Source organism: Phoenix dactylifera, chromosome 14, assembly GCF_009389715.1.
Source record: "Phoenix dactylifera cultivar Barhee BC4 chromosome 14, palm_55x_up_171113_PBpolish2nd_filt_p, whole genome shotgun sequence".
Taxonomy (NCBI): domain Eukaryota; kingdom Viridiplantae; phylum Streptophyta; class Magnoliopsida; order Arecales; family Arecaceae; genus Phoenix; species Phoenix dactylifera.
In genome coordinates, this window is record NC_052405.1 from 82874 (window position 1) to 96707 (window position 13834).

The following is a 13834-nucleotide window of genomic DNA, read 5'->3' on the forward strand; positions in this document are numbered from 1 at the left end:
AAATGCCACCATCCCGCGCTAATTCGAAGGCCAAACCCCCCCATTATCCCGCTCTCCCCCACTCCGGCGACCAAAACCCTCACGCCCGCTTCTCCGATTCCTATCGCCCATCGATCCGCGAAACCCCCTTCCCGTCCCCATTTCCCCATGCCGATCCCAAATCCGAGCAGTTTCAGCCTCAGTCTCCTCGATTTCTAGGGCTTAGAGGCTCTCCGCTGCCTCTCCGGAGTCCAGATCGCGGGTATTGATTTCTGCGTTTCTTTCTTTTCGTCGCAGCTCTTTAATTCCTATTTCATAGTTAGAAATCCATCGATGTACCTGCGTTATTCCCGAAAGATTGCAATTTCAGGTGTCTCCAGCGATCTGGAGGTCAATGCCGTCTCTTTTTAGCTTCTTTTTTGATTGGAATCTCTGGATGGTTTATGCATTGTTTTCTGCTGACTATTGGAAAATAGAACGCGAGGACCATGTGCATTTTAGTGGAGGTGAGGACTACGGTATATGTCATGGATTAGAAAAACAAGAATCTAATCTGTAAGGAAGACGCTAGGAGAAATGCTGCGTTCGTACTCATTTGTTATAGTCTATTATATTATATATGGTGAATAAGTTTCATTAATTTTGAGCGGAAAGGGCCTCAGTTTGACATTTTGAACGCATCACATGTTGATAAATCCATAAAAACATTGGAGTTTGGAATCAGAATATTGTACTTGAGGCAAAAATTCACTTGATTGTGGGGTCTTTACTGATGGTCTACCAACCACTCGGAAAAAAAATGTCTTTTTTCCCCTTTTCCAGTCAAAAAGCAAATAAGTTTAAATTTTTGACTAATTAGCCTTCCCTGCTACAGCCTGATGGAGAACACTTTCATGTTGTTGGCTTGGAAGGAGGCTGGAATGAGGATGTCTGGAGATGATAGCTTTTTCTAACCACTTTCCTGGTGTCACTGTGTATCACCTGCAATTTATTAGACAAAATTAGGTCCTAGAACTTGAGGTTATTCCCAGAGGGAGACTTCATTTGATCATAATCTTTCTGCTAAACTTCAAAGTTTTAATATACAAAGTACCTTTGCATAACAAGTTCTGTACAAGGACAAGTTTGCAACATGTCTACTTCTAGGTTTCAATATGTGGTGGCAAATTAACAATGCTGTCATGGCACAGCAATAGCAAGCACCGATACATATAGTAACTCATCATGTTATTTTAAACTATTGCTAGGATAAAATGACATGCCATCAACCACAGGTTTTTGGAAGGATCCGTCCTTCATCTGGTTTGGCAATATGATGCTTATTGTAGTAATTTCATTAGCATTCTAGAACATTGAGTTTCGACAGTTCCATCAATTGCGAACCCCATTATATGGTATAAAATTTATAGGTCATGCTTGTTTGACATGCCTTTAATGTTTCATAAATATATGGTATCAACACAGAATCATAATGAACTTTGAATTCCTCAGACTATTACTGTAACTATGCCTGATTAATCATTGATTTATGATTTCATCTTTTTCCAGGTTTTGCTTTCATATACTTGCTGTGATCAGTGAAGTACAACTACATGAAGCATACGAGCATGCTTACTGATGAATAACGAAGCATTGCCAAGGCATGTTTCATTGTATCTAATTTTAGACAATTTTTAATTTGCTATTGTGAACATTTTGCTTCTCTTTAGTTCTAGTTTATTTTTTCCTTTCTATTTCTTTCCTTTTTTTCCTTTCTTCCCCCCTCAATCTTTTACCTGATATAAATTTTACCCTTCCAACAGAGGAAACTTCAGTTCAGAATCAACTTGCAGGGATAAGCCACCTAAGGTCAATTGGTTGCATCATGTGGCTGCTTTTGAGAATTTCTCTTGTCAAGAGAAATTCTTGAACTCAAACTTTCTGTTTTCTTTATCACCACAAAAACCCAGACCTGAAGAAAGTGCTGAAGGGATGTGCGCAAGGTACAACTGTCTTGATGGTCTGATTATTTGAATTCTAACTCTAGAGCATTGAAATATATTTTTCTCCTGACATTATCTCATACCTGCTGCAAATGATGTCACGAAGAGATGTGATATATCAAAAAATTCTGTTCAATCATGGCTGCATTATGTATGGCTTTGAGATCTGGGCCCTCACTCTGCTATCATTTCCTATTGGAGGCAAAATTCTATTGACAAATTAGTCAGATTAGAGATTCGGAATTTACTGGTTACCACATAACCACTATATGTGCATGCATACATATGTTCGTGTGCCCATATATTAGTATGCCCATATGCATGTGTGGGTTGAGAAGCAAGGTTAGACAAAAGTTTATAGTTCAGTAAATCAACAAGTTAGAAGCAAATTATTGATTGTAAAAAAAAAAAATTTCTCTTGATCCTTAAGTAATTTATTACCAAGCGATGGATAGTTGCAATCATTCTGGCTCATATTCTCAGTAATTATAACTTATCTACTATGCTATTTGTTCTGAGTGTAACTTTGATCTATATGACATATATTTTGTTTCTCAACTCTTAATTTTTTGCATATTGCATTGTCAGGTCTATTGCTTGTATCATTCAAGGGCCTGAGAGGCTGCAAAATTTACAAATTGAGAAGGTACACTTAGTATCACGACTAAAGAAATTCTCTATTCTACCGATGATATACCCACTTTACTCCTCACTAGAACTCACGAGACCAACTAATTTAAACATAACCTCTGCATCACTAAATGGAAGTTGAAATTTCTTCTCAGTTTATTCATTTTTTCTTTCGGTTTTCTTGTGTCTTGGTCTTGTTTCTTGAGCCAGTGAATTTGGTGCAGCATGATGATTCAATTAGTTTGGCATGTACTCTCATCCCCTTGATCTCAATTTTTTGGCAGGCATGGAAAGCTCTCTGCAGAAGTCGGGTAACAAGCAAACAGTATTTAAGACCTGGATTAACTGCTCCAGTGCTGAATCATAATACATATTGTGTACCGGCTCAAGTTTCAAACTCCAACAATATCAACAATGTTGTTGATTTCCAAAGACATGGAATGACATCTCATGCAAGTATATACCCACATAAAGCGTCCGGTGATGTACCATGTAATTTACTCCTTGGAGGCATTTTGTTGAATTATATGAGAAATTCTTTATGGAAGAACAATAATTGCAATACAAAGGTTGATGCAGGTTTGAATGCGAGGCAACCAAATGTTGTTGGAGCATCGATGCCGCACAGTTCTTCTCATAGAGGTCCTGAAAATCACCAAACTGTGCATGCTGACAGTGATAAGCATGCTAATGATAATTTTCTAGATGTTTTGGATGATGATGAAATTATGGAGGTAGAATTTTTGGTTGTGATTTATTTATTTATTTTATAGATGTATCGATGGAACTTGTGTTTAGATCAATTTTTGTAGTTCATTGACCAATTTGTGTTTCAGAATATTGATGTAGACCAAATAGTCATGGAACACTATCACGGCACTGGAACACCTGAAGTATCAACATCTAAACATACGCCTTGTACTCCAGTTGGTGGTGGAGGTAATACAACAGGCCCCAGTGAAAATAGCCTGCCACACGAACTGTGTGAAACATGTATTCACGGCTTCAAGGTACACCTTTTCACTGTCATCTAGTTTTCTTCTAAAGGGTACTGCTTTAATCATGACATTCATCTAATATCTGCAATTATGTAGCTGGCTCTTTGCCCAGAAGCAACAACTCATCTGCAGGAGATGAAGGATCGGTTGATTACGGTATCAAATGAACTTCTCGATAATGCTGCTGAACTTGGTCCTCAACGATGTGAAAATCTTCGCCAAGAGCGGTTTGTCCTATATTGACATAATGTTATTTCCATGTTAGCTGAAAAAAATTATATTTAATAATAAAATGCTTTTTTTTGCTCCTCCATGCATTTGCTTGTCAGGTTGCATCTCAATAAACAGATTCAGGTGCTTGAAAAATATCTCCATCGTTTGACTCAAGATGGAGAAAGATGGAGATCGCATTTGACAGCCTCAACAACTGCTGCACAGGTCTTTCAACCTGAGACTCCTGTGAACACATTTCCTATAGATCCTGCCAGATTCAATTCCCAGGTTCATATAGGAAATGAACCAGGGAATTCTGGGACTTGGAGTTCAATGGCACCATTCTCCTATACAGATAGAACAAGTATTCTATCAGCACACACAGAAAGAGAGATGTTTACTCCAAAGCTTGTTGATGTTAATTACATGGAAGGGTCTAGTGATAAGAGGTGGAAGAGTGAAGATTTTCCATGGACCAAGAAACTTGAGGTGGTTTTCCACAATATATGTCAGGTTATCTGCATTTCCTATGTTCTCTGATGCTTACTCGTACTTGACACCTTGCCAGGCCAATAACAGAAAAGTGTTCGGGAATCACTCCTTTCGTCCCAATCAAAGAGAGGTGATTAATGCAACAATGAGTGGACACAATGTTTTTGTTCTGATGCCAACTGGTGGTGGAAAGAGCCTGACATACCAGGTACAAGCATTACCCGAGAAATTAGGCTACCGGAAATAATGTCTCCTGACATTTTCTGCTGTTAAATTTGCTATGAAGTTCTCTTGTAGCTTTCGAAGGCTCATTTTAGTAGGGCTCATCGCCGGTTACACGTTGTTTAGAGATATAGATTAATGATGCCTTTTTTGATGTATGCAAAATACTATAATATATTTCATATTTATAGAGCAAGTTTCCGTCTCTTATTGATTTTTTCCCCTTCCCTTTGTTGAGTCTAAAGGTCAGTTATCTTGATCCCTTTAGCTTAGGAGAAATGTTTGTAACTTATCCTACTATAACATAAATTTAGCTGTCATGCAGCTTCCTGCTCTAATCTGTCCTGGAATAACATTGGTAGTTTCTCCTCTCGTCTCGCTCATCCAGGATCAAATAATGCATCTGTTGCAGGTATTGCACATTTCATTTAACATGAAAATGTTGTTATATGGCACCTAACTGACCAAATACTTTCTATGTCTGAGCAGGCAAATATTCCTGCTGCTTATCTGAATGCAAGTATGGAGTGGGCTGAACAACAGGAGATTTTTAGAGAATTGATGTCTGCCATCTGTAAATACAAGTTGTTATATGTAACTCCAGAAAAAATTGCCAAGTGAGTACTGCTTCCATAAGCTAAGGGTCGTTATGCCTTGAATTTCAACTCGATACAGTTTCTAACTTCCTATATCAGATAAGATGGTGCACCGATAAACCATAATATAACCAACAAGCCTTGCCCAACTATTTTATCTTAACTTTTGAGCCCTCATTTACCAAGAGTTACTAACTAGGGATACTTGGGATGTCACTTCAAGCTATTTTATTTTCCTTACCCACAACTTTCATCCATATTTTCTTAGATTTGCCCGTCCTTTTCCTGTGTCTCTATCAAAGATTAGAGGATCCTCATTACTGGAGCCCCCTCAAATCTTTCCTGTACATGCCCATACCATCTTGATCAGTTCTCTGTCATTTGTTTTTATTGATGCTACTCCTATGGCTCTTCTTATATGTTCATTTCTCATTTAACATTCTGCAGAAAAGCATCACCTTAATGTAACAGGATTGTTTCAGTGCCAGAAAATGGCATTCAATCTAAAGAATATTTTCCAGAATAATCTGGAAATAGGGAATTATCTGTAAAAGCACATTGGTTCATGGAAATACAGCTATATGCTGACATTCATATATATGCATGCTTGTATTTGCATGGATGCATGGTGAAGTTACGTGCACGGCTCCTAACATTAATGATGTGTGATCTTAAAAATGAGCTGCATTAACTTTAGAAATTCGTTTGGCCTAAAACACTTGGGAATTTCCTATATTCTTTAAATTGAAGTGACGGCACTTACTCAATTGGAAATATTTGTCTGATACAGGAGTGATGTTCTGTTGAGACACTTGGACAGTTTGTACTCGCGGGGATCACTTGCTAGAATTGTTATTGATGAAGCTCATTGTGTAAGCCAGTGGGGACATGATTTTAGGCCAGATTATCAGGTTGTGATGATAAAAACTTTGTTTTCAGCACACATGAGAACCTTTCAAACTTACCCTGTTCTGACTAAAATTTTGCACTCTATCAGGGGCTTGGTATTTTGAAACAAAAGTACCCAAATACTCCTGTGTTGGCTCTAACTGCTACAGCAACAGCTAGTGTAAAGGAAGATGTTGTGCAAGCTCTTGGCCTAGTGAATTGCATCATTTTTCAACAAAGTTTTAACCGCCCAAACTTGTGGTGAGTCTCAATTGAGATGCACTGCTGCTGTCTGCTTTATACTGGATGATGGTTTTAACTTTTGCAGGTTTTCTGTATTGCCCAAAACAAAAAAGTGCCTGGAGGACATTGATAAATTCATCAAAGAAAACCATTTTGATGAATGTGGCATCATTTATTGTCTTTCAAGAATGGACTGTGAAAAAGTGGCTGAGAAACTACAGGTTTTTTGCTTTCTTTAGTATGGCACTGCAGGTTATCTTAAGATACTCGTTTAAAAAAATGTTATGTTGAAAATAAAATATATGCTGACATGAATGTTCTTTTTCTTTTCTTTTTCTTTTCTCCCCTCCTGACTTCGGTGATTGTTACTGGCTTTCTTGTATCAAGAGTCCAATTTATGCTCAGTATCTTCGGCAATTCTTATTATTTCTTGCTTCTTGAATATGCATTAGTTCTTGTTTCTGGTTTGAAGGCCGACCAATATGTTTCTTGAAATTTGCAACTGAAATGTTTGAAACCCCTCTAGACAAACAGCCAGTCAATTTTTCAATATGTTGTATTAACACATTATTTATTGAACTCGAGGATCTAGTGTTGGAAGAAATTCATTAGTTTGCTGTCACACTAATAAATACATGGATTTTTCCTCATGAAAGTCAGATTGATATGTAGATAGACAATCTAATTCCAGTGTGAAGATAGTCTTAAAGGTAATATTCCAAGAAAACTATGATGATATTTTGATTTTGATGAGAAGTGGCCAATATGGTGAACCCAGAATATAGACTTAGATGCTTAGTAATGCCTGAGGATTCACTGTTACTGCTGAGAACTCTTTGGCAGCACCAAAGAAAATTTTGAGTTAAGGCAATGAACTCGTGATGCTATTGATGAGGCATATTTCTAGGCAAACTCACACTGTATGGAGAGGAGCTATGCGAAACAAAATTATTTACCGTTGAAATGTCACAACGACAGGAGATGGAAAATACAGTTTAACCTTTAGTGGCACCCTCCAGCTAGGATGAAGCAATGATCAAAATAAAAATAAACTTTAACACAAGCTGGATATAGTTAGCCATCTGACTCTTTCCCCTAACTAGTGTGTGGGAAATCAACAATCAATCAAGAAATTTGTCATTTTCTCTCTTTCTAAATTGTTTGATCATCCAAAAGGATGACAGAGGGGAAAGTTGAAACTTCTTTCACCATTTGATTATATGCGTCAGTTACCTTTGACTCAGCTTTGGAACACATACTTGCGCTCTTAAGATAGTCCAAAATTTTGCTCATCTTCATTCTCTACAGTTTTCATGCCTTATATGGCCTCACATATTGAGGAGAAACAAATGTGCCCTAAGGCCTTCTCACATATTACAGGCATGTTTAAACAGGACTATGACAGTGAGGGTTCATGATGCAACTAATTTGCAATAAGCCCTGCTATTTTGTAGTCGATTAACCATCTTTCCTTGTCTTTTTAAGCTCAGCTAATTATATGGTTTTCACAGAGACCACAGAATCACTGAAAAAAGATTGAAACTTTCCCTGAGGAAAAAAGATTAGTTAAGAAAACTGACTAGCTTCTTCTTGGCTAATCTACAAAAAAACAACACATAGAAATGAAAACTAACTGCAGGTGGAGTTCAATATTTTGCATACTCTAAACTAAATCATATATGCTCTTGACTTTAATTGTTACCAGACTAAATCATATATGCTCTTGTTTTGTCGATTCTTCTTCATCCTATCAAAGTTCAGTTTTTTTTAAAGACTTTGCATTACTTATCTTGCATTTGTTTCTTGTAGTGACCAAGTAAGATTTGCAGCTACAAGGTACCATGCAACAAATATGTGTTTTTTTGCATTCTATGCTTGAACCAATGCATATTAAGAATTTTGATAAATTTATTACTTCATATTTTAAGTGAATGGCTTTTGTTTGTGTCAATTTGGTCATAAATGCATCCTTAAAACTAACAAAAAATGTTCCTTGTTTTTTAGGAATATGGACATAAAGCTTCATTTTACCATGGTAGCATGGATCCTCTTCAAAGAGCATATGTTCAAAAGCAGTGGAGCAAAGATGAAATCAATATAATATGTGCCACAGTGGCTTTTGGAATGGGTATTCAGCAATTGTCATGTTAGGTTTCTGTGCTTTTAGAATGTAGATAAGTTGTGGACATCTCATAGTAATATATGAATTTCAGGTATCAACAAACCTGATGTTCGGTTTGTTATTCACCATTCTCTTCCAAAATCTATTGAAGGTTACCATCAGGTAATCTTTGAAATGCATCTGTAGTATCTGACTAGTGCCACAAATGTGCTTCAAATTATTATATTCTTTTTCTCTTTTCCCCCAGGAATGTGGGCGTGCCGGTAGAGATGGTCAGCGTTCTTCTTGTGTTTTATATTACAACTACAGCGACTATGTAAGTCAAGAGCACTTTTTATTTTTCATTGATCTAGGAATTTTGTTGCAATGACATATGTTTGCTTTGTTATTTGATCTCTTTTTATTGGAAATCTTTAGATTCGGGTCAAGCACATGCTGACTCAGGGAGTAATAGAGCAAAGCCCTGTATCAATTGGAACAAGGCGCAATTCTTTAGCTAGCAATGATAGAGTACTGGAAACAAATATTGAAAATCTTCTACGCATGGTATCTGAAAATATTCAATTCTCGTTATTGTCAAGCATTTGATGGAAAAGCAATAATTTTTTTGGTGATATTACTTTTTACAGGTTAACTATTGTGAAAATGATATCGATTGCAGACGACTACTGCAATTGATTCATTTGGGTGAAAAATTTGATCCTTTAAGGTGCCGAAAGACATGTGATAACTGTTCTAAAATGTCGAACTGGATTGAAAAAGATGTAACTGATATTGCAAAGCAACTGGTCAGGGATATACTTTCTTATCTTTAGAACTTTTTTTGCAGTCAATTTTCACTGATAGTTAATATTTCACTATAAATGATATGTGCAAACTGGTGCATTATTGTTAAAAATGCCTGCTTGTAGGTTGAGTTAGTGATATTGACGGGCCAAAAGTATTCAACATCTCACATTCTGGAAGTTTACAGAGGTTCCCTGAGCCAAATTGTATGTATCAACATAAGTAACTAGTTGCGTACTTTTCTCTATAATGTCAGTAAGCTGACCTACTTGTGCAACCCTAAATGTAGGTTAAAAGACACAGACACGATACCTTGGACCTTCATGGGGCGGGCAAACATCTAGCCAAAAGTGAGGCATCCAGAGTGATGCGGCATTTAGTTATTGAGGATATTCTTGTTGAAGATGTAAGAAAAAGCGATATTTATGGATCTGTTTCTTCTGTATTGAAGGTGAGTTAGCCCATTAGTTTCGCTTGAGACTGCTTTGTGTTACTTGACTGAATGAGCTTTTGGTTGTTTTTTCGATCACAGATTTATCAAGCATTCATAGCATCTAAATTGTGACAACTCTTGTTCTGCAGGTAAATGAATCTAAAGCTCAGAGACTCCGCTCTGGCAGACAACCTATCATACTGAGGTTGGACTTTTTGTTTTTGCTCTCTGCACTTGTGTTCTTTCCTTTATCCAGTATGCCATTTTTTTAGTAATAAGAGAACTAGGTGCCTAGGATTTTCTTCTTTCCTTTTTTTGAAAGATTTATGCTGTGGTTGCCATGAACATTGGACCTCTCAAATGGGGAGAGGAATACCAACCAGCCTGCATAAAGCTGGTTGGTAGGTAGGTGTTCTAGTATTGCACTTGAACTTTTGCATTTCTAACTTTAACTCTTTTGTTACAATGAAATGTTGGCCACAGTTTGATACCTTAATTTTGGGGATAGTGGAATAAACTGTCTTGTTGATGTTCATTGCTTTTTCTTTTCTCAATATAATAAGTTTTAGGATTGGTCTGTTATGGTTTGTGAGTCAATGTTGTATGAGCAAATAGCGATGCATGATGTTGACTTTAAGACAGACTGCACGAGATTAACCAGGCAACGAGGAGGTAAATAACACATACATTATTTCTTCTTTCATCTGCTTAAAGAAAGCAGTCTGGGCCTTGCCCAACTCTTTTCTAAGAAAAGAAACCATGTCAGATCTGTGGAACAGGAGCGATATCAGATCCTTTACTTTTGATGTAGATTTGGCTCACTCAAATCGGGGATCTGATTATTTCCTATATGAAGTACATTTCTTTTAATTTTGCTTGCACTGTGGCACAAAAATTGTGTTTTTAGGTTCTGATTGCATATTTTTAGGTTGTTTCAAGCATGTAATAGGGCAGTCATTAGGGCAAAAACACAAAGTAGCTAAATTACATACGGATAGACAAGAAAGAATGTATCCTGAACTACAAAGATGAATATCTTGTAAAGTCGACTGATGTACTTCGAAATAAATTGCAAAATGGAAGGGCACACAACATTGACTGTACTTCCTTCCTCACTGTCATTGACGTGGTTAGGTCAAGCAGCATATATGACTGGGTAGTATGCCATAATTGACGGCTGTCCTTAAAATTATTTGTTCTGTGAAGTCTTGTGTTTGACAATCTTCTTTCTTTTCCTTGGGAATCTACAATCTGTCGATTTTGAGTTGCGTAGCCATGTACCTAGCTTGACCTATCTAACATACTTTCCTATCTTCGAAAAATCCTGAGATTCTGTCTTTCCTATGTGAAGTATGGAGATCAGGTTATGCAGTTCTTCATTCCAAGAATTCTAGAAAATATGCTTTTTAAAAGTTGATTTCCCATGTTTTGTCAATACTATAAATACATGGTAAGGAAACATGACTCAATATTTTCGAAGGAAAAAATGGGATTAATTTTCCAATGCTTTTTCATGTATCTCTTCATTTGTCATTTAATTAGAAGCAAGATTCGCCATATCGGAACTAGACCCTATACCGGTGCTACACTAGCACAGTGTTTGTACGGTATGGTACGGAGTTTTTTTAGCGTACCGAGAGTCGGAATGCCACCGGTACTGATACTGAACTGGTACGGTACCGTACAGTATGCCCAGTACTGTCCGGTTCAGTATAGTACGACATACCATGGTTAGAAGTCATCTTTGCTTCTAATGTGCTGTTTGTGATATGTATCATTCACCTATATCTTAATGCCACAGCAATGTTCCGAAATAATCATAACATGCAAATAAGGCTTTTTGCTTGTCTACAAGTCAATCTGTTATTTACCAGGGAAGAGGTTTTGAAATTAGCAATGATAATCACTATACAACTTTTCTGTTGTTGTAGATGCAATGTCGGTTGTCAGTGGTTATGATTAATATGTGACTTATATCATTCTGTTGTTTGAAATGATTTGCTGAACTAAACTTTTGGCCAACACAATTTATAATGCTAAAAGTTTTGCTACAATGCAGATTTCCTGCTCCTGCAAAGGCATCCAAAATGAGCAGATCTGAAGTGACACCAGCAAAGGGTTCATTGCTTCCAGAAATGATGAGCACTCCATCAATTGACGCTAATACTCCATCACAAAATGAAGTAGACTTGGTAATAATATCCGCTACATAGTGAATTTAAGTAACGGTTCTGACATGTTTCTTTCTAAAAAAAAGTTCTAAAGCGATTCAGTGCTGATTGCAGAATCTGTCAGCCAAATTGTATGCTGCTTTGCGAATGCTTCGAACTGTGCTTGTAAAAGAAGCTGGCGAGGGGGTCATGGCATACCACATATTTGGGTGAGCTGTTTTCTTTTTATTATAAACACATAAAACACACAAAACCCACATGTCCAATGTCCTTTTGATAGCATAGGCCACGCCAATACCTAAAGGATTTCGATTCCGACTCCAGAAATGCCACATTGCAGCATCTTAGCAAGAGAATTCCAAGAACCAAAGAAGAACTTCTTGAGATCAATGGCATTGGCAAGTAAGGATCTATTCCGTTTGAACCACTAATCAGCTAGAAAACATATATTGAATCAAAAAAATTGATACAGGGCGAAGGTACATAAGTATGGAGACCGCGTATTGGAAATCATAGAGTCTACCATCAAAGAGTACCAAAAAGCAAACAGGAACAGTAGTAGCAGCAGCAACGAAAATACTGATGCAGCAAAGAGGAGAAGAGGGTCAACAGGCATTGATTCAGCTGTTAATGACAATGATTTTGCAGAAAGCGCTGTTCAATCGAAGAAGCGGGTAACAAAGGTTAGGAATGACCGAAAAGGTGCACCTGATACTGCAAGTATATCAACCTACAACGGCCGCTGCATAGATCTTGATCTGGATGGATGTGACATGGAGACTGAGGAATCGAATCCAAAGGCAAAACAAAAGGCTACGGGTAGAGTCCTGCCTCAATGGTCGCGACCAGGAAGCGAAGGTAACTGCCCCATTGATAATCTATTCCAAGAATACACATTTAAGAAGTAGTTGATGTGCGACAGAGGTTCTTGTGCAATGCCTCCTGGTGGATTCCTTCTATAGGCTAGAGAGTGTAACTCGCATTCTGCATCCTCTTCCATTCAGTCTGCTACCTTAATGCTGCTACTAGAACAGATATCATCTTCCCTACCGTACTAACAAAAAGGATATCATCAGTCTCCTATCTCTGTGGCTCATTGACGTTTTTTTTTTTTTTTTTGCGGTGACTTGGTTCATATTACTCCTGCATGAAGCCTCACTTATTTTTTGTGAGGAATGTTATAATTATCAGAAAGAAGTGTACATATATATGTTAAGTAATGTCTTGACAACTAAAAATGGAATGCTACCTTGATATACATTCTCTGGAAACGTAAGGAGGGTATCTCATCCGTTTTTGGCCTTCAAAAGTCTGTTAGGCTCCAATCTTCTCATTGGCAGCACTTTCATTCAGGCATCTCAATCCTTGCATCTAAGCCTACTTGAAGAGCTACTGCTGTTAATCACGGACACAAGGTTAACATTTTTTTTATCTCATGTGCACGCATGTTGGCTATAAATTGATATATATACCACAGGCTGAAATGGAACAGTTGATCTGTAGGATTGAGAGGATGTTTCCCGGGGACTACATTGGATGATAAAAGTTGTGTGGGTCGGCCCAGTTGCTACTTTTCTACCGGGCCGGGCTCTGAGCAAGCAATGACCTGGTTTTGGAATTGGAATCTGGACCTGATCCACTACGTCAAAGATTGGGTACGAGTGGAACAGAGTTGGGCCCCGAGGTTGACAAGGACTTGGCCAGCTCAGAATAGAGGGCCGAAAGAATAGACGCTTTGAGGTTCACCATAAAAGAGTACGGACAAAACATGGAGCGCTGGAAAGATCTCATGACAAGTGACAGCCCAAAACGAATTTGCCTGCAGGCAAATCCAGCCTCAGGATCACATGCTTGCTTCTCTCAGACCATGGCCAGTTGCAGAAAATTTTATTTATAAATTTTGTTGACTTAAAGTTAATCTTAAACGTAGTTTTGAAAAAAAAATATTAATTTTTAATCGGTGAAAAATAGCTTTTCTATATTTTCATAATTTTTTTATAAAATATAAAAATTTTATTTTTATAAAAATATTACTTTTTTATCTCTTTTATTTAAAAGTTTTAATTAAATAAAAATATT

The 13834-nt window shown here is 37.4% G+C and overlaps 1 protein-coding gene across 1 annotated transcript; it reads left to right on the forward strand.

Annotated features, from left to right (window-relative positions):
• On the forward strand, positions 1-13683 carry LOC103701408 (ATP-dependent DNA helicase Q-like 4A). Its single transcript, XM_039133198.1, has 28 exons — positions 1-241; positions 1528-1619; positions 1782-1961; positions 2550-2607; positions 2876-3083; positions 3171-3325; positions 3428-3601; positions 3686-3816; positions 3919-4291; positions 4371-4502; positions 4842-4928; positions 5006-5133; positions 5903-6023; positions 6110-6261; positions 6329-6464; positions 8248-8371; positions 8457-8527; positions 8613-8681; positions 8783-8911; positions 8995-9153; positions 9277-9357; positions 9441-9602; positions 9734-9789; positions 11644-11776; positions 11870-11964; positions 12080-12157; positions 12228-12613; positions 13259-13683. Exons 2-28 carry the CDS (start codon positions 1597-1599, stop codon positions 13483-13485), a joined length of 3828 nt encoding a protein of 1275 aa, XP_038989126.1. The 5' UTR covers positions 1-241; positions 1528-1596; the 3' UTR covers positions 13486-13683.
• The last annotated feature ends 151 nt before the right edge of the window (positions 13684-13834 follow it).

Bases quoted from the DNA above. Each gene is read 5' to 3' on its own strand.
- LOC103701408 (XM_039133198.1), top strand. From the start codon at position 1,597: ATGAATAACGAAGCATTGCCAAG. The intron at 2,608-2,875 runs GTACACTTAGTA...ATTTTTTGGCAG, and splicing joins AAAATTTACAAATTGAGAAG to GCATGGAAAGCTCTCTGCAG. The intron at 6,262-6,328 runs GTGAGTCTCAAT...TAACTTTTGCAG, and splicing joins TTTAACCGCCCAAACTTGTG to GTTTTCTGTATTGCCCAAAA.